General features: G+C 41.6%; 1 protein-coding gene across 1 annotated transcript in view; it reads left to right on the plus strand.

The window, feature by feature from the left end:
• LOC138853994 (lachesin-like) overlaps positions 1–21,706 on the plus strand; it is a 384,143-nt gene that overhangs the window by 25,120 nt on the left and 337,317 nt on the right. The window contains exon 3 of the mRNA XM_070094252.1: positions 14,790–14,985. Within this exon, the coding sequence (XP_069950353.1) occupies positions 14,790–14,985 (196 nt within the window). The remainder of the gene's footprint in view (positions 1–14,789; positions 14,986–21,706) is intronic.

Genomic DNA, 21,706 nt, shown 5'->3' on the forward strand with positions numbered 1-21,706 from the left:
TTTTGGAAATGTTGAGTGCATGGGGAGTTTTGAACGAAGTGTGAAAGTACTTGTGATTAGGGATCTCAATGCAAAAGTGGGTAAAAATGTTGTGCAGGGAGTAGCAGGTAAATTTGGGGTGCCAGGGATAAATGAAAATGGAGAGCCTTTAATTGAGCTATGTGTAGAAAGAGGTTTGGTAATACATATTTTATGAAAAAGAGGATTAATAAGCATACAAGGTATGATATAGAACGTAATGAAAGTAGTTTGTTAGATTATGTATTGGTGGATAAAAGGTTGATGGGAAGGCTTAAGGATGTACATGTTTATAGAGGGGTAACTAAGAACATAAGAACATAAGAAAGAAGGAACAGTGCAGCAACAGGCCTACTGACCGATGCGGAGCAAGTCCATGTCACCCCCCCCCCCCCGGATTAGCCCAATGACCCACCTAGTCAGGTCACTTCCACTTAAGGAAAGAGCACGGCATCAGACCTAGTAGCACAAGCTAGTCAGGTCCAACTCACACCCACCCACACCCATTCATGTATTTATCTAACCTATTTTTAAAATTACACAACGTTGTAGCCTCTATAACTGTACTCGGGAGTTTGTTCCACTCATCCACAATTCTATTACCAAACCAGTGCTTTCCTATATCCTTCCTGAATCTGAATTTTTCCAACTTGATACCATTGCTGCGAGTCTTGTGTTGGCTGGAAATTTTCAGCACGATATATACATCCATTTTATTTATTCCAGTTTTCTATTTATACACCTCGATCATATCCTCCCTAATTCTACGCCTTTCGAGAGAGAGCAGATTCAGGGCCCTCAGTCTGTCCTCATAGGGAAGATTTCTGATACATGGGATCAACTTTGTCATCCTCCTCTGTACGTTTTCCAGAGCATTTATATCCATTCTGTAATACGGTGACCAGAACTGTGCAGCATAATCTAAATGAGGCCTAACCAAGGATATATAGAGTTGAAGAACAACCTGAGGACTTCTATTATTTATACTTCTAGATATGAAGCCAGGAATTCTGTTATCTTTATTGCGAACACTAATGCACTGTTGTCTTGGTTTTAGATTACTGCTAACCAGAACTCCTAAATCCTTTTCGCAATCAGTAGTATTATGATCTACATTATTTAGGTTATATGTGGCATGGTTATTTACCTGTCCAACATTTAGAACTTTTCATTTGTCTATGCAAAGTTCTAAATGTTGGACAGGAAAATAGCCATGCCACATATAAACTAATGATATATCGGATCTTTATTTAGTTGTAGCTACAGTTAGAGTAAGAGGTAGATGGGACAAAAGGAAAATGGAAACAAGTAAGAGATATGTGAAAGTGTGTAAACTAAGGGAGGAGGAAGTTAGGGTGAGATACAAGCAACTATTGGCAGAAAGGTGGACTGATGCAAGTATGAGTAGTTGGGGGGAGGGGGAGGTTGAAGAATGTTGGAATAGTTTTAGAAATGCAGTATTAGAATGTGGGCAGAAGTTTGTGGCTATAGGAGGGTGGGTGAGGAGGAAAGAGGAGTGATTGGTGGAATGATGAAGTAAAGAGTGCGATTAAAGATAAAAAGGTAGCTTATGAGAGGTTTTTACAAAGCAAAAGTGTTATAAGAAGAGGAGAGTATATGGAGAGTAAAATAAAGGTGAAGAGAATAGTGTGAGAGTGTAAAAGGAGAGCAGATGAATGAGTGAGAGAGGCACTGTCAAGAAATTTTGATGAAAACAAGGAAAAAATTAGAATGAGATAAACAAGAAGGCCTAGGGAACGAATGGCTTTATCAGTTAAAAACAGTGTAGGGGAGTTAGTAGATGGAGAGCTGGAGGTATTGGGTAAATGGTGGGAATATTTTGTGGAACTTGTAAATGTCGACGAAAATAGGGATCATGAGAGAAATGTTAAAAGCAGGGGTTGATATAGTGTTGGAGTGTTGGTATTATTGTTTAATAAATGTATGGAACAAAGGAAGGTACCTAGGGATTGGCAGAGAGCATGTATAGTTCCGTTATATAAAGGGAAGGGGGACAAAAGAGATTGTAAAAAAATATTGGGGAATAAATTTACTGAGTATACCAGGAAAAGTGTACGGTAGGGTTAGTATTGAAAGAATTAGAGGTAAGACAGATATTAGGATTGCGGATGAACAGGGAGGCTTTAGAGTGGGTAGGGGATGTGTAGATCAAGTGTTTACATTGAACATATATGTGAACAGTATTTAGACAAAGGTAGGGAAGTTTCCATTGCATTTAAGGATTAAGAAAAGGCATATGATAGTGTGGATAAGGGAGCAATGTGGCAGATGTTGCAAGTATATGGAACAGGTAGTACGTTACTAAATGTTGTAAAGAGTTTTTATGAGGGTAGTGAGGCTCAGGTTAGGGTGTGTAGAAGAGAGGGAGGCTACTTCCTGGTAAAAGTAGGTCTTAGACAGGGATGTGTAATGTCACCATGGTTGTTTAATATATTTATAGATGGGGTTGTAAAAGAAGTAAATGCTAGGGTGTTCGGGAGAGGGGTGGGATTAAATTATGGGGAATCAAATACAAAATGGGAAGTGACACAGTTACTTTTTGCTGATGATACTGTGCTTATGGGAGATTCTAAAGAAAAGTTGTGAAGGTTAGTGGACGAGTTTGGGAGTGTGTGTAAAGGTAGAAAGTAGAAAGTGAACATGGAAAAGAGTAAGGTAAAGAGGGTATCAAATGATTTAGATAAAGAAAAATTGGATATCACATTGGAGAGAAGGAATGTGGATGAAGTGAATGTTTTCAGATATTTGGGAGATGATGTGTCAGCGGATGGATTTATGAAGGATGAGGGGAAAAAAGGTAAGTGGAGCACTGAGTCAAAAAACGTTATCAATGGAGGCAAAGAAGGGAATGTATGAAAGTATAGTGGTACCAATACTCATTTAGAGAGAATGGGTCAAATTAGAATGACATGGAGAACGTATAAATCTGTAGGGGAAGGAAGGCACGGTAGGGTCTTCCTCGAAAAGTTTAGAAGGAGAGGGTAAAGGAAGTTTCGTGGGCGAGGGTCTTGGTCTTCCAGCAAGCTTGCATGAGCGTGTTAGACAGGAGTGAATGGAGCAGGGTAATATTTAGTGAAGGGATTCAGGGAAACCAGTTATTTTTATATCGCCGGACTTGAGTCCTGGAAATGGGAAGTACAATGCTTGCACTAAAGGAGGGGTTCGGGATATTGGCAGTTTGGAGGGATGTGTATTAGGACGGTGTATATATAATTGGGGCCCTGATATTATATTCTATTTGAAGTTTATTATATTATTTCAGATCACTTTTTATATTATATCTTTATATATGCTTCTAAACTGTTGTATCTGAGCGCCTCTGTAAAAACAGTGATTATGTGTGAGTGAGGTGAAAGTGTTGAATGATAATGAAAGTATTTTCATTTTGGTGATTTTCTTTCTTTTTGGGTCACCCTGCCTCGGTGGGAGACGGCCGACTTGTTAAATATATATATATATATATATATATATATATATATATATATATATATATATATATATATATATATATATATATATATATATATATATATATATATATATATATATATATATATATATATATATATATATATGCGTCAAGGGCCTACATCAGGGACCTACCAGAAGACAAGGCCATAGTCAAACTTGATTTTAGAAATGCCTTTAATATGGTGAAGAAAGATGCTGTTTTGCCAGCTGTTCGGATTCGGTTACCCAGTCTCTTTCCCTTCATTTCAGCTGGCTACAGCAAACCCTCAATTCTTTTGTTTGGAGAACATGAAATTCAATCATCAGAGGGTGTTCAACTTCCAGCCTACGCAGTGAGCTCAATATCTGGTACCTGGATGACGGCACTCTGGCAGGTACGGAAGAGTCCCTCGTGGGGGACCTAAAACTGGCGAAAACAAAGGGAGAAGACTTGGGACTCATCCTCAATCCCTCCAAGTGTGAAATCATCACAGCGAACCAGGAAATAATCAATGCTGTGCGAAGAATCCTCCCGGAAGTCTCAACTACAACTCCGTCCAACAGTACCCTCTTGGGGGCACCGCTGGGTTACCAGGCCATCGATACTGTCCTCAGGGACAAATTGAATGACCTGATGAGAATGGAGGAGAGAATAAGCGATCTTGATGCCCATGATGCTCTGTATCTCCTCACAAGGTGTCTTACTATGCCAAGACTCACTTACTTCTTGAGGTGTGCACCCTCTTTTGACAACCCAACACTCGATGAATATGACGCACACCTGAGATCAACTTTTAAGAAGGCACTGAACCTGTCACTAGAGATTGAGCAATGGGATCAGGCAACCCTCCCAGTGCGACTGGGAGGTATAGGGGTGCATAAAGCAACGCATGTTGCTTTACCTGCTTTTCTGTCTTCGTGTTTGGCTTCCAGTGCATTAGTCAAGAAGATAGTGCCCGAACGCTTGAGAGACTTGGTAGGAGCTCAAGACCCCAGGTTTACTGAAGCAGCGATTCGGTGGGACACCCTTACAGACTCCTCCAGTAGACCAGCTCCTCCCAAACAGCACAAACAGTCCCACTGGGACAAACCGATCATGGAAAAAATCGCCAACACAATGCTCTCCAATGCTTCAGGAAAGAACAAAGCTCGTCTCCTGGCAGTGAAGGCACCACACTCAGGAGATTTCCTGTTAGCTGTTCCCAATTCCTCCCTGGGCACCCGTCTCGACCCACAGGCCATTCGGATTGGTGTTGCTCTTCGCCTAGCCGCCCCCATCCTCACCGAACATAGGTGTATTTACGGCAGGGCGACAGCTGATCAATTCGGACTTCATGGTCTCGTGTGCCACACAGCAGAAGGGAAGTATGCCAGACATGAGGAGATCAATGACATAATAAAGAGAAGCCTCGCCACAGCCCGTTGCCCAGCTCAACGGGAACCCCAAGTACAGAGGTCTGATGGAAGTCAAAAGCGTCCTGATGGAGCCACTACCCTGGAAGAATGGAAAGCAGATTGCCTGGGACTACACCTGTGCTGCCACATTGGCAGACACCTACTTGCCATACTCCGTAGTGGAAGGGGGTGGAGCTGCCAGCCACAGGGAGACCCAGAAGATCCGAAAATATGAAGACCTTCCCCCTTGCTATAACTTCATTCCAATAGGGTCGGAGACCCTTGGAGCATGGGGCAAGTGTGCTCTAAAGTTCCTCAAAGAGCTGGGTGAAAAGCTAATCATAGAAACCAAGGACCACAGGGCGACCAGCTTCCTCTTTCAGAGACTCAGTGTTGCGATCCAGAGAGGAAATGCCTGCAGCATTCTGGGCACGCGGCCCACCGCAGGGGAGCTGGACGAAGTATTCGAGATGTAGCTCTGAGTTACCTATGTTGTTTTACTTTCTGTTGTATTTTTGTGAATGTTTGGCCAATGTATTTTGTCTTTAAATAAAACATACTTGAAATATAGGGGGTGGTAGGAGAAAATTCTCAAACAGCTTCAGGGAGAACCTTGAGTTTTCCCTGAAGCAAGTTTATTCTTTTCTCTGAGGATGAGGGTCCCTATGACAGTTCTAGAGGTGGTACCTCCCTATATTTATATATATATATATATATATATATATATATATATATATATATATATATATATATATATATATATATATATATATATATATATATATATATATATATATATATATATATATAAAAGTGAACAGTATTTAGATAAGGCTAAAGAGGTCTTTGTGGCATTTATGGATTTGGAAAAGGCGTATGACAGGGTGGATAGGGGGGCAATGTGGCAGATGTTGCAAGTGTATGGTGTAGGAGGTAGGTTACTGAAAGCAGTGAAGAGTTTTTACGAGGATAGTGAGGCTCAAGTTAGAGTATGTAGGAAAGAGGGAAATTATTTTCCAGTAAAAGTAGGCCTTAGACAAGGATGTGTGATGTCACCGTGGTTGTTTAATATATTTATAGATGGGGTTGTAAGAGAAGTAAATGCGAGGGTCTTGACAAGAGGCGTGGAGTTAAAAGATAAAGAATCACACACAAAGTGGGAGCTGTCACAGCTGCTCTTTGCTGATGACACTGTGCTCTTGGGAGATTCTGAAGAGAAGTTGCAGAGATTGGTGGATGAATTTGGTAGGGTGTGCAAAAGAAGAAAATTAAAGGTGAATACAGGAAAGAGTAAGGTTATGAGGATAACAAAAAGATTAGTTGATGAAAGATTGAATATCAGATTGGAGGGAGAGTGTATGGAGGAGGTGAATGTATTCAGATATTTGGGAGTGGACGTGTCAGCGGATGGGTCTATGAAAGATGAGGTGAATCATAGAATTGATGAGGGAAAAAGAGTGAGTGGTGCACTTAGGAGTCTGTGGAGACAAAGAACTTTGTCCTTGGAGGCAAAGAGGGGAATGTATGAGAGTATAGTTTTACCAACGCTCTTATATGGGTGTGAAGCATGGGTGATGAATGTTGCAGCGAGGAGAAGGCTGGAGGCAGTGGAGATGTCATGTCTGAGGGCAATGTGTGGTGTGAATATAATGCAGAGAATTCGTAGTTTGGAAGTTAGGAGGAGGTGCGGGATTACCAAAACTGTTGTCCAGAGGGCTGAGGAAGGGTTGTTGAGGTGGTTCGGACATGTAGAGAGAATGGAGCGATACAGAATGACTTCAAGAGTGTATCAGTCTGTAGTGGAAGGAAGGCGGGGTAGGGGTCGGCCTAGGAAAGGTTGGAGAGAGGGGGTAAAGGAGGTTTTGTGTGCGAGGGGCTTGGACTTCCAGCAGGTATGCGTGAGCGTGTTTGATAGGAGTGAATGGAGACAAATGGTTTTTAATACTTGACGTGCTGTTGGAGTGTGAGCAAAGTAACATTTATGAAGGGGTTCAGGGAAACCGGCAGGCCGGACTTGAGTCCTGGAGATGGGAAGTACAGTGCCTGCACTCTGAAGGAGGGGTGTTAATGTTGCAGTTTAAAAACTGTGGTGTAGGGCACCCTTCTGGCAAGACAGTGATGGAGTGAATGATGGTGAAAGTTTTTCTTTTTCGGGCCACCCTGCCTTGGTGGGAATCGGCCAGTGTGATAATAAAAATATTAAAAAAATATATATGTACATATATATATATATATATATATATATATATATATATATATATATATATATATATATATATATATATATATATATATATATATATACATATATATATATATATATATATATATATATATATATATATATATATATATATATATATATATATATATATATATATATATATATTATATATATATATAACGTGTGTAGTAATAATTATCATTAATCCATTGTCAATTTTAAATTTTATTGATCTTAAATCACTTGTTTCAATATTTTTCAAAATATTTGTTATAGTGAATATGTTGAGAATCATTAAGGAAGTCCCAGAACTGACAACTGTCTGGTTTTAAATTAGTTCTTAAGTAAATACTTTCCAAGTCTTCTCGTGTCGGTTGAGTCAACACTTTTAATTATTCTCCAAACTGATATCGAGAAAGCAAAGAAAAATCTTTATTTTAAAAGTCATGTGGGATAATTAACACGCATAACTAAGAAAAATTTAGTTTCTGGAAATTTCCTTCCAAAAACTACAACAAGCGATTTCTTGTTGCAGATAACGATGTCGATCACAGATACCGAAGGGAAGGTGACATCACCCTGGACACCAGCTTATTTCTGAAGGGTAAGAGTTTTAACATTACCCTGGACACCAGCTTATTTCTGAAGGGTAAGAGTTTTAATATTACCCTGGACACCAGCTTATTTCTGAAGGGTAAGAGTTTTAACATTACCCTGGACACCAGCTTATTTCTGAAGGGTGAGAGTTTTAACATTACCCTGGACACCAGCTTATTTCTGAAGGGTAAGAGTTTTAACATTACCCTGGACACCAGCTTATTTCTGAAGGGTGAGAGTTTTAACATTACCCTGGACACCAGCTTATTTCTGAAGGGTAAGAGTTTTAACATTACCCTGGACACCAGCTTATTTCTGAAGTGTGAGAGTTTTAACATTACCCTGGACACCAGCTTATTTCTGAAGGGTAAGAGTTTTAACATTACCCTGGACACCAGCTTATTTCTGAAGGGTGAGAGTTTTAACATTACCCTGGACACCAGCTTATTTCTGAAGGGTAAGAGTTTTAACATTACCCTGGACACCAGCTTATTTCTGAAGGGTAAGAGTTTTAACATTACCCTGGACACCAGCTTATTTCTGAAGGGTAAGAGTTTTAACATTACCCTGGACACCAGCTTATTTCTGAAGGGTAAGAGTTTTAATATTACCCTGGACACCAGCTTATTTCTGAAGGGTAAGAGTTTTAACATTACCCTGGACACCAGCTTATTTCTGAAGGGTAAGAGTTTTAACATTACCCTGGACACCAGCTTATTTCTGAAGGGTAAGAGTTTTAACATTACCCTGGACACCAGCTTATTTCTGAAGGGTAAGAGTTTTAACATTACCCTGGACACCAGCTTATTTCTGAAGGGTAAGAGTTTTAATATTACCCTGGACACCAGCTTATTTCTGAAGGGTAAGAGTTTTAACATCACCCTGGACACCAGCTTATTTCTGAAGGGTAAGAGTTTTAATATTACCCTGGACACCAGCTTATTTCTGAAGGGTAAGAGTTTTAATATTACCCTGGACACCAGCTTATTTCTGAAGGGTAAGAGTTTTAACATTACCCTGGACACCAGCTTATTTCTGAAGGGTAAGAGTTTTAATATTACCCTGGACACCAGCTTATTTCTGAAGGGTAAGAGTTTTAACATTACCCTGGACACCAGCTTATTTCTGAAGGGTAAGAGTTTTAATATTACCCTGGACACCAGCTTATTTTTGAAGGGTAAGAGTTTTAACATTACCCTGGACACCAGCTTATTTCTGAAGGGTGAGAGTTTTAACATTACCCTGGACACCAGCTTATTTCTGAAGGGTAAGAGTTTTAACATTACCCTGGACACCAGCTTATTTCTGAAGGGTGAGAGTTTTAACATTACCCTGGACACCAGCTTATTTCTGAAGGGTAAGAGTTTTAACATTACCCTGGACACCAGCTTATTTCTGAAGTGTGAGAGTTTTAACATTACCCTGGACACCAGCTTATTTCTGAAGGGTAAGAGTTTTAACATTACCCTGGACACCAGCTTATTTCTGAAGGGTGAGAGTTTTAACATTACCCTGGACACCAGCTTATTTCTGAAGGGTAAGAGTTTTAACATTACCCTGGACACCAGCTTATTTCTGAAGGGTAAGAGTTTTAACATTACCCTGGACACCAGCTTATTTCTGAAGGGTAAGAGTTTTAACATTACCCTGGACACCAGCTTATTTCTGAAGGGTAAGAGTTTTAATATTACCCTGGACACCAGCTTATTTCTGAAGGGTAAGAGTTTTAACATTACCCTGGACACCAGCTTATTTCTGAAGGGTAAGAGTTTTAACATTACCCTGGACACCAGCTTATTTCTGAAGGGTAAGAGTTTTAACATTACCCTGGACACCAGCTTATTTCTGAAGGGTAAGAGTTTTAACATTACCCTGGACACCAGCTTATTTCTGAAGGGTAAGAGTTTTAACATTACCCTGGACACCAGCTTATTTCTGAAGGGTAAGAGTTTTAATATTACCCTGGACACCAGCTTATTTCTGAAGGGTAAGAGTTTTAACATCACCCTGGACACCAGCTTATTTCTGAAGGGTAAGAGTTTTAATATTACCCTGGACACCAGCTTATTTCTGAAGGGTAAGAGTTTTAATATTACCCTGGACACCAGCTTATTTCTGAAGGGTAAGAGTTTTAACATTACCCTGGACACCAGCTTATTTCTGAAGGGTAAGAGTTTTAATATTACCCTGGACACCAGCTTATTTCTGAAGGGTAAGAGTTTTAACATTACCCTGGACACCAGCTTATTTCTGAAGGGTAAGAGTTTTAACATTACCCTGGACACCAGCTTATTTCTGAAGGGTAAGAGTTTTAATATTACCCTGGACACCAGCTTATTTCTGAAGGGTAAGAGTTTTAACATTATCCTGGACACCAGCTTATTTCTGAAGGGTAAGAGTTTTAACATTACCCTGGACACCAGCTTATTTCTGAAGGGTAAGAGTTTTAACATTACCCTGGACACCAGCTTATTTCTGAAGGGTAAGAGTTTTAACATTACCCTGGACACCAGCTTATTTCTGAAGGGTAAGAGTTTTAACATTACCCTGGACACCAGCTTATTTCTGAAGGGTAAGAGTTTTAACATCACCCTGGACACCAGCTTATTTCTGAAGGGTAAGAGTTTTAATATTACCCTGGACACCAGCTTATTTCTGAAGGGTAAGAGTTTTAATATTACCCTGGACACCAGCTTATTTCTGAAGGGTAAGAGTTTTAACATTACCCTGGACACCAGCTTATTTCTGAAGGGTAAGAGTTTTAATATTACCCTGGACACCAGCTTATTTCTGAAGGGTAAGAGTTTTAACATTACCCTGGACACCAGCTTATTTCTGAAGGGTAAGAGTTTTAACATTACCCTGGACACCAGCTTATTTCTGAAGGGTAAGAGTTTTAATATTACCCTGGACACCAGCTTATTTCTGAAGGGTAAGAGTTTTAACATTATCCTGGACACCAGCTTATTTCTGAAGGGTAAGAGTTTTAACATTACCCTGGACACCAGCTTATTTCTGAAGGGTAAGAGTTTTAACATTACCCTGGACACCAGCTTATTTCTGAAGGGTAAGAGTTTTAACATTATCCTGGACACCAGCTTATTTCTGAAGGGTAAGAGTTTTAACATTACCCTGGACACCAGCTTATTTCTGAAGGGTAAGAATTTTAATATTACCCTGGACACCAGCTTATTTCTGAAGGGTAAGAATTTTAATATTACCCTGGACACCAGCTTATTTCTGAAGGGTAAGAGTTTTAACATTACCCTGGACACCAGCTTATTTCTGAAGGGTAAGAGTTTTAATATTACCCTGGACACCAGCTTATTTCTGATGGGTAAGAGTTTTAACATTACCCTGGACACCAGCTTATTTCTGAAGGGTAAGAGTTTTAACATTACCCTGGACACCAGCTTATTTCTGAAGGGTAAGAGTTTTAATATTACCCTGGACACCAGCTTATTTCTGAAGGGTAAGAGTTTTAACATTATCCTGGACACCAGCTTATTTCTGAAGGGTAAGAGTTTTAACATTACCCTGGACACCAGCTTATTTCTGAAGGGTAAGAGTTTTAACATTACCCTGGACACCAGCTTATTTCTGAAGGGTAAGAGTTTTAACATTATCCTGGACACCAGCTTATTTCTGAAGGGTAAGAGTTTTAACATTACCCTGGACACCAGCTTATTTCTGAAGGGTAAGAATTTTAATATTACCCTGGACACCAGCTTATTTCTGAAGGGTAAGAATTTTAATATTACCCTGGACACCAGCTTATTTCTGAAGGGTAAGAGTTTTAATATTATCCTGGACACCAGCTTATTTCTGAAGGGTAAGAGTTTTAACATTACCCTGGACACCAGCTTATTTCTGAAGGGTAAGAGTTTTAATATTACCCTGGACACCAGCTTATTTCTGAAGGGTAAGAGTTTTAACATTATCCTGGACACCAGCTTATTTCTGAAGGGTAAGAGTTTTAACATTACCCTGGACACCAGCTTATTTCTGAAGGGTAAGAGTTTTAACATTACCCTGGACACCAGCTTATTTCTGAAGGGTAAGAGTTTTAATATTACCCTGGACACCAGCTTATTTCTGAAGGGTAAGAGTTTTAACATTATCCTGGACACCAGCTTATTTCTGAAGGGTAAGAGTTTTAATATTACCCTGGACACCAGCTTATTTCTGAAGGGTAAGAGTTTTAACATTACCCTGGACACCAGCTTATTTCTGAAGGGTAAGAGTTTTAACATTACCCTGGACACCAGCTTATTTCTGAAGGGTAAGAGTTTTAACATTATCCTGGACACCAGCTTATTTCTGAAGGGTAAGAGTTTTAATATTACCCTGGACACCAGCTTATTTCTGAAGGGTAAGAGTTTTAACATTACCCTGGACACCAGCTTATTTCTGAAGGGTAAGAGTTTTAACATTACCCTGGACACCAGCTTATTTCTGAAGGGTAAGAGTTTTAATATTACCCTGGACACCAGCTTATTTCTGAAGGGTAAGAGTTTTAACATTACCCTGGACACCAGCTTATTTCTGAAGGGTAAGAGTTTTAATATTACCCTGGACACCAGCTTATTTCTGAAGGGTAAGAGTTTTAACATTACCCTGGACACCAGCTTATTTCTGAATGGTAAGAGTTTTAACATTACCCTGGACACCAGCTTATTTCTGAAGGGTAAGAGTTTTAACATTACCCTGGACACCAGCTTATTTCTGAAGGGTAAGAGTTTTAACATTATCCTGGACACCAGCTTATTTCTGAAGGGTAAGAGTTTTAATATTACCCTGGACACCAGCTTATTTCTGAAGGGTAAGAGTTTTAACATTACCCTGGACACCAGCTTATTTCTGAAGGGTAAGAGTTTTAACATTACCCTGGACACCAGCTTATTTCTGAAGGGTAAGAGTTTTAATATTACCCTGGACACCAGCTTATTTCTGAAGGGTAAGAGTTTTAACATTACCCTGGACACCAGCTTATTTCTGAAGGGTAAGAGTTTTAATATTACCCTGGACACCAGCTTATTTCTGAAGGGTAAGAGTTTTAACATTATCCTGGACACCAGCTTATTTCTGAAGGGTAAGAGTTTTAACATTATCCTGGACACCAGCTTATTTCTGAAGGGTAAGAGTTTTAACATTATCCTGGACACCAGCTTATTTCTGAAGGGTAAGAGTTTTAACATTATCCTGGACACCAGCTTATTTCTGAAGGGTAAGAGTTTTAACATTATCCTGGACACCAGCTTATTTCTGAAGGGTAAGAGTTTTAACATTATCCTGGACACCAGCTTATTTCTGAAGGGTAAGAGTTTTAACATTACCCTGGACACCAGCTTATTTCTGAAGGGTAAGAGTTTTAACATTACCCTGGACACCAGCTTATTTCTGAAGGGTAAGAGTTTTAACATTATCCTGGACACCAGCTTATTTCTGAAGGGTAAGAGTTTTAACATTACCCTGGACACCAGCTTATTTCTGAAGGGTAAGAGTTTTAACATTACCCTGGACACCAGCTTATTTCTGAAGGGTAAGAGTTTTAACATTACCCTAGACACCAGCTTATTTCTGAAGGGTAAGAGTTTTAACATTATCCTGGACACCAGCTTATTTCTGAAGGGTAAGAGTTTTAATATTATTGTAACTGGAAGCTTAGATATACGAAGCTTGGTGTCCAGTACTGCTTCTGTAATGATGTTTTTGGTGTATGTGAAGTAAAAGGACACAAGTGCAACTAATGTGACATTTTATTGTGGCAACGTTTCGCTCTCCAGGAGCTTTCTCAAGCCATTACAAACAATACATGGACACAGAGGGTATATAAAGGCTCAGAGTGAAGTGCTATACTAGTGGTGGTGGTAGTAGTAGTAGTAGTAGTAGTAGTAGTAGTAGTAGTAGTAGTAGTGGTAGTAGTAGTAGTAGTAGTAGTAGTAGTAGTAGTAGTAGTAGTAGTAGTAGTGGTAGTAGTAGTAGTAGTAGTAGTAGTAGTAGTAGTAGTAGTAGTAGTAGTAGTAGTAGTAATACAATATATTAGAACAATTAACTTGCACATGAGTAAAAGATATAAAAGCTATTGGAGGCTGTATAAAGAAGGCCTGTTTCAATGTTTCTTTCTCAATGATCTTTTTTGCCGAGACTTGAGATTCATTTATGAATTATTTAATCGTGCTAGTCAGCATGTTATTTACAAGGAACAAGATAAATTACAACTACTTACGATTATTATTCTGCAGGTTATCGACACTACACCAGAAAATTAATCTCGGGATCACGAAAATTTTCACTTGTATGACATAAATATATCTGAACAAGATAATACAAACTTAATAGTGTTATTATATACCGGAGAGGAATACTTTCACAAGTTTATCGTCTGTTTTTTGATTTTCTCAACATCTAATTTGTCTTTTTCACAAGCCCACCTAAATTTCTCTAACTTTTATATCGAATCTCCTAAAATATATTTAAAAAAATATTTTTACATTCACATATCTCAGTCAATAGAAATTTTATATTGTTTTCTAAAATTTACATATTTTTTGGTTTATTTTGAAATATCGCGGCGGTTTTTAAAAAAGCGAATTTCCGGGAAAAAAGAGAAAGAATGATGATCATTAAGATTATTTAGAATGATGATTATTAAGATTATTAAGATTACAAAAATAGGGAAAAGAAGACCTGAAACGGAGTTGTAGCCAGGGTTCAAAGGCTAGAAATCTGAATAAAAATATGAGCGAATTACCAGGAAATAACCTCTGAAACACAGGCACGTTTAGCAGATCTTAGTTTAATAATCGTGACTTAACTAAGTCATTCACTATACAATACGACGTATGCCTGAACCATATTGAACAATTCTGCATGACAGTGGAACCCACACCTGATCAACCAGGTCATGAAATTTATATAAACCTAACTGGTACCAGAGTTAAGGGTTTTAATTATACTACAAGCGTAGAGGAGAAGAATCGAATGGTATTAATGAACATGAAGACAAGAGGAGACATGGTGGAGGGATACAGACAATAACACGACATTTAGTATAATGCAATCAACAGCTATCTTGCCACAGGAGAACCAGAACCACAGATCATTTGGTTACAAGAACTTGAATATCTCCACACTGCCAGCAAAGTACAGGCACTGTACTCCACACTGCCAGCAAAGTACAGGCACTGTGCTCCACACTGCCATCAACGTACAGGCACTGTGCTCCACACTGCCATCAAAGTACAGACACTGTACTCCACACTGTCATCAGCGTACAGGTACTGTACTCCACACTGTCATCAAAATACAGACACTGTACTCCACACTGCCATCAAAGTACAGGCACTGTACTCCACACTGCCATCAACGTACAGGCACTGTGCTCCACACTGCCAGCAAAGTACAGGCACTGTACTCCACACTGCCAGCAAAGTACAGGCACTGTACTCCACACTGCCAGCAAAGTACAGGCACTGTACTCCACACTGCCAGCAAAGTACAGGCACTGTACTCCACACTGTCATCAGCGTACAGGTACTGTACTCCACACTGTCATCAAAGTACAGACACTGTACTCCACACTGCCATCAAAGTACAGGCACTGTACTCCACATTGTCATCAAAGTACAGGCACTGTACTCCACACTGTCATCAAAGTACAGGCACTGTACTCCACACTGTCATCAAAGAACAGACACTGTACTCCACACTGTCATCAAAGTACAGACACTGTTCTCCACACTGCCATCAAAGTACAGGCACTACTCCACACTGCCATTCAAGTACAGGCACTGTACTCCACACTGTCATCAAAGTACAGACACTGTACTCCACACTGCTATCAAAGTACAGGCACTACTCCACACTGCCATCAAAGTACAGGCACTGTACTCCACTGTCATCAAAGTACAGACACTGTACTCCACACTGTCATCAAAGTACAGACACTTTACTCCACACTGTCATCAAAGTACAGGCACTGTACTCCACACTGCCATCAAAGTACAGACACTGTACTTCACACTGCCATCAAAGTACAGACACTGTACTCCACACTACCATTAAAGTACAGACACTGTACTCCACACTGCCATAAAAGTACAGGCACTGTACTCCACACTACCATCAAAGTACAGGCACTGTACTCCACACTACCATCAAAGTACAGGCACTGTACTCCACACAACCATCAAAGTACAGGCACTGTACTCCGACGGAGGGATGACTGTGGCAGGTTACGTAAAAGCGGCCAGCTTCCCAGCTTGTGAACCAGGAACAGCTAAGAATCACCTCTGTACCACCAAACAGATGAGTACAAAGAGGTGAAAATACACTACCTGACACACACAGGCAGGATCCATACACAGCTTTAAGAATGGTATGGTACAGCTCATGGAGCAACGAGAGAGAGGACCTATTAGCGACCAGTGGAGAGGCTGGGATAGGAGCTATGACTCGAGCCCTGCAATCACAATTAGGTGAGTACACACACACACACATACACACATTCATACATTCCACATCCTCCAGACACACACACACACACACATACAGGAAGATGGTCCTGGATAGGAAGAATAGATGGAAGAACAAAGTAAAAGGATGGAACAAGAGTGGAAAAGCAAACCAGGTGAGCTTTCCTTGAAAATCGAGAAGAGGATGGAGGCAGACAAGAAGAAATAGGAGCTACAAGCCGGAGCCACAGAAGCCAGGATACGGGCCCTTCAATATCAGAGGAGGAGAGAGGCATGGCGTCAGAAGCAGGTGCACACCTACTGAACGAGGAGCCCTATCAGTCCACCAAGCAGGGCCAAGGAATGAAGCGGGGAGCTGTTGAGAACAGGGATAGCAGTGAGAGGGGAGAAAGTGACAGGTCCCATGCCATGCCAAGGCACGACCTTGCCGCCAAGAGTTACAGGACAAAATAAGGGAGACAATGGCCATGTACAAACGGGACCCAGAGACACAGAGAGAAAATCAGTGGGAGGAGGAGAGGGAGAAGTCGGTGTTTATTCATGGACTTCAGGAGAGTGAGGGGAAGGCACACAATGAAAAACGACTGAAAAAAAAACCAGAAGATTGAAACATCAAAGAAATAGGCGAGGAGGACATGACTGAGACAGTAAATTTTCAGAGAATAGGGAGGTACTTGAAGGGGAGAAATTGGCTGGTCAAACTGATTTTCAAAACAGAAAGAGTGTGGAACAGGATCCTGCAAGAGAAAGCACGGCAGAAGGAATCATCAGCATACAAGAGGGTGATCCAAGACAGCAGCAGAACAAGAACAGGTAAGACACATATGCAACAGTTAAGTATCTTTATTTCGAAACGTTTCGCCTACACAGTAGGCTTCTTCAGTCGAGTACAGAAAAGTTGATAGAAGCAGAAGAGACTTGAAGACGATGTAATCAGTCCATCACCCTTGAAGTTTTGAGGTGGTCAGTCCCTCAGTCTGGAGAAGAGTATTGTTCCATAGTTTGAAACAATATGACCTGAAGACGATCACATCGTCTTCAAGTCTCTTCTGCTTCTATCAACTTTTCTGTACTCGACTGAAGAAGCCTACTGTGTATGCGAAACGTTTCGAAATAAAGACACCTAACTGTTGCGTATGTGTCTTACCTAATAACCTGCCGGTATTTTTTACCATTTTAATGTTCAGAGCAAGAACAGAACGACAGCAGCAGAGGGAGAGGGCACATTATTATTATTATTATTATAATCAAGGGGGAAGCGCTAAACCCGGAGGATTATACAGCGCCTGGGGGGGGGGGATGTGGAAGGCATTCAGGCTTAATTCGGGGAACTGGAGCACAGATTCAATTCCCTAAATCAAGAGCCCCTCACCAACATCAAGGAACCTTCCTTGAGGGGGGGAGAGGACACGGAAACGAAAGCGGCTGGGAAGAGAGGACAACCAGAGCAGGGCAGAGAAACAAGCGCAAAATTACACACACAACCAACTCCAGAACCCTACAACCAAACGCACAATCCCAACACAACTCACAATCTACTCTGCCAGGTCCCCCACCCCACACTATGTTGTAGAATCCCACAGCACACTGCCAGGTCCCCCACTCCAACAGCCCCCCAGAACACAGTGTTGGAGAGGAAAGTGAAGGTATGGTACACAAACGCTGTTGGGGTAACGAATAAGTGGGAAGATTGGCATCACCGGACATCAAAGAAGCATCACCGGCATCATAGCTCTCACAGAAATAAAGCTCACAGGAATGACAACAGATGCCATCTTTCCAACGGGATATCAGATCCTCAAGAACGACAAAGGGAACAGAAGGGGTGGAGGAGTGGAACTGCTAATCAAAAACCAATGGGATTTTGATGAGATGGAGATGAGAGACAGAGGAGGTGGTAATTGCAGTGGTCTATAACCCACCACAGAACAGCAGGAGGCCAGGGGAAGAGTATGATGAGAGTAAGAGAGTAATGACTGAAGTGGCCAGAAGGGCTCATGCGAGCTGATTGTGAGAAACTTCAATCACATGGAAATCGACTGGGAGAACCTGGAGCTCATAGGGGCCCAGAAACGTGGAGGGATAAGATGATGGGGGTGCTACTGGAAAACCTCATGTACAAACATATAAGGGACACTACCAGAGAGAGAGGAGAGGATAAACCAGCAAGACTTGACCTAGTATTTACCTTGAGTAGTGTAGATATTGAGCACATCACATATGAAAGACCCCTCGGGGCCAGTGACCATGTGGTTCTGAGCTTCAAATACATAGTTGAGTTACAAGTGGAGAGGGAGGGAGGAAGGAAGGGCAGGACGAATGAAGTCAAACTACAAGAGAGGGGACTACACAGGCATGAAGAATTTTCTGCACAGGGTCAGTACAGGAAAGTCAGTAAACTAGATTTGAAATATGTGACAACAACACGCAAGAAAGCTGATGAAAGATTTGTACTAAAGGGTAACAGAAATAATGAGAAAGCTAGGATGAGCCTTGGGTTCACCCAAAGGTGCAGGGGGGCCAAAATCAAGTGTGCTAGAGAATGGAAGAAGTATAGAAGCCAAAGGACCCAGGAGAATAAAGAGAGCAGTCGTAGAGCCAGAAAGGAATATGCACAGATAAGAAGGGAGGCCCAACGACAATACGAAAATGGCGTAGCAGCGAAAGCCAAATCTGATCCGAAGCTGTTGTACAGCCACATCAGGAGGAAAACAACAGTCAAGGACCAGGTAATCAGGCTAAGGAAGGAAGGAAGAGATATCACAAGAAACGACCACAATGTGAGGAGCTCGACATGAGATTCAAAGAAGTGTTCACAGAGGAGACAGAAGATATTCCACAAAGACGGAAAGATGTGGTACACCATCAAGTGTTGGACACAATACATACAACCGAGGAAGAAGTGAAGAGGCTGCTGAGCGAGCAGGATATCTCAAAGGCGATGGGGCCGGATAACATCTTTCCATGTTTCCCGAGAAAGGGTGCAGAGGTGCTATATGTACCTCTAACAACAATCTTCAACATATCTATCGAAACAGCGACTACCTGAAATATGGACGAGAGCACATGTAGTCTCAATTTTTAAAAAAGAAGACAGACACGAAGCATTAAACTACAGACCAGTGTCACTGACATGTATAGTATGCAAAGTCATGGAAAGTAATAACAGGAGAAGAATGGTGGAGCACCTAGAAAGGAACGAGCTCATCAACGACAACCAGCATGGTTTTAGGGAGGGGAAATAATGTGTAACAAAGCTTCTACAGTTCTATGGGTAGGTGACAGGAGTGAGACATGAGAGAGAGGGGTGGGTATTAATGTGTTTTCTTGCATTGTCAGGCGTTTGATACAGTTCCACACAACATACACACACTCATACACTATTATTCTAATAGATTAGTGGTACATAAATACAAAAAGTCAGGGCGAGTAGACATTTGTCTACTGCTAGACTACTATTAGATAAGTGGTATTTAAATGCTATTAGACTACTGTTAGACGTACACACACACACACACACACACACACACACACACACACACACACACACACACACACACACACACACACACACACACACACACAGGATTCTGCAAGAGAAAGCACGACTGAGGGACAAACAGGGGTACCAGAGAGTATACCTCTATCGCGACAGAACACAAGAAGAAAGGACTACACTGAAAGAGAGGGTACAGAGATGCAAGGAGGAATGAGAGGCAATGATGAAGATGAGCAAGACCCAGACACAGGAGGAAGGGCAAACACACACCGCAGAATCTCCCACCGAAAGACTCCAACCGCTACAATCTCAACGCAACTGAGCAACCCAAACCACAGCCCACTCACTGTTCCCTCTTCCAGCAACACCCACATCACAAACCTCATCTCAACAGCTGTCCCTATTGGGCATTCTGACCCCATCCCCAGCATCACAAACCCCACCTACACCACAGCCCCCCATAGGCCCCCACCAAGGCTCCCGCTCCACCAACCCCAATATTCTTGCAGGACCACAGTGATAGAAAAGAAGCTGAAAGTTTGGTACACAAACGCGGATGGAATAACGAATAAACATGATGAGTGGCACGAAAGAATCAGTGAGAAATCCCCAGACATCATAGCAGTCACAGAAACAAAACTCACTGAGATAATAACAGACGCAATCTTCCCACCGGTATATAAGATCCTCAGAAAAGATAGAAGGAGTAGAGGGGGAGGAGGAGTTGCACTGCTCATAAGAAACCGATGGGGATTTGAGGAAATGGAAGGCATGGACGTGATTGGAGAAAGAGACTACATAATAGGTACAATTCAGTCTGGAGAACATAAAGTAGTCATTAGAGTGATGTATAACCCACCACATAACTGCAGGAGGCCACGAGAGGAGTACGAAGAAAACAACAGGGCGATGGTGGACACACTGGCTGAGGTGGCAAGAAGAGCTCACTCGAGCAGAGCAAAGTTACTAGTAATGGGCGATTTCAACCACAGGGAGATCGACTGGGAAAACCTGGAGCCACATGGGGGTCCCGAAACATGCAGAGCCAAGATGATGGATGTGGTACTTGAAAACCTCATGCATCAACATGTCAGGGACACTACCAGAGAGGGAGGGGAGGATGAGCCAGCAAGACTGGATCTTGTGTTCACCCTGAGCAGTTCGGACATTGAGGACATCACTTACGAGAGGCCCCTTGGAGCTAGCGATCACGTAGTTCTGAGTTTTGATTATATAGTAGAGTTACAAGTAGAGAAGGAAACAGGAACTGAATGGGAAAAGCCAAACTACAAAAGGGGGGACTACACAGGTATGAGGAACTTTCTGCAGGAGGTTCAGTGGGACAGAGAACTGGTAGGAAAATCAGTAAACGAGATGATGGAATATGTAGCAACAAAGTGCATGGAGGCAGAGGAAAGGTTTGCTCCCAAGGGCAACAGAAATAATAGGAAGACCAAAACGAGTCCTTGATTTACCCGAAGGTGTAGGGAGGCAAAAACTAAGTGCAACAGAGAATGGAAAAGGTACAGGAGGCATAGGACCCAGGAAAACAAGGAGATTAGCAGAAGAGCCAGAAACGAGTATGCACAGATAAGGAGGGAGGCCCAGCGACAGTACGAGAACGACATAGCATCGAAAGTCAAGTCTGACCCGAAACTGCTGTATAGCCACATTAGGAGGAAGACAACAGTCAAAGACCAGGTGATAAGGCTGAGGAAAGAAGGTGGAGAACTCACAAGAAACGATCAAGAGGTATGTGAGGAGCTCAACATGAGATTTAAGAAAGTATTTACAGTGGAGACAGGAAGGCCTCTGGGGGGACAGACCAGATGGGGACACCAGGAATATACCAAGAAGTGCTGGATGACATACATACAGATGAGGAGGTGAAGAAACTGCTAAGGGGCATCGATACCTCAAAGGCAATGGGACCGGACAACATCTCCCCGCGGATATGTTGTGCGTGCCACTTACCACAATCTTCAACACGCCCCTGGAAACTGGGCAACTACCTGAGGTATGGAA

The sequence above is a fragment of the Cherax quadricarinatus genome, chromosome 45, assembly GCF_038502225.1.
Source record: "Cherax quadricarinatus isolate ZL_2023a chromosome 45, ASM3850222v1, whole genome shotgun sequence".
NCBI classification, from domain to species: domain Eukaryota; kingdom Metazoa; phylum Arthropoda; class Malacostraca; order Decapoda; family Parastacidae; genus Cherax; species Cherax quadricarinatus.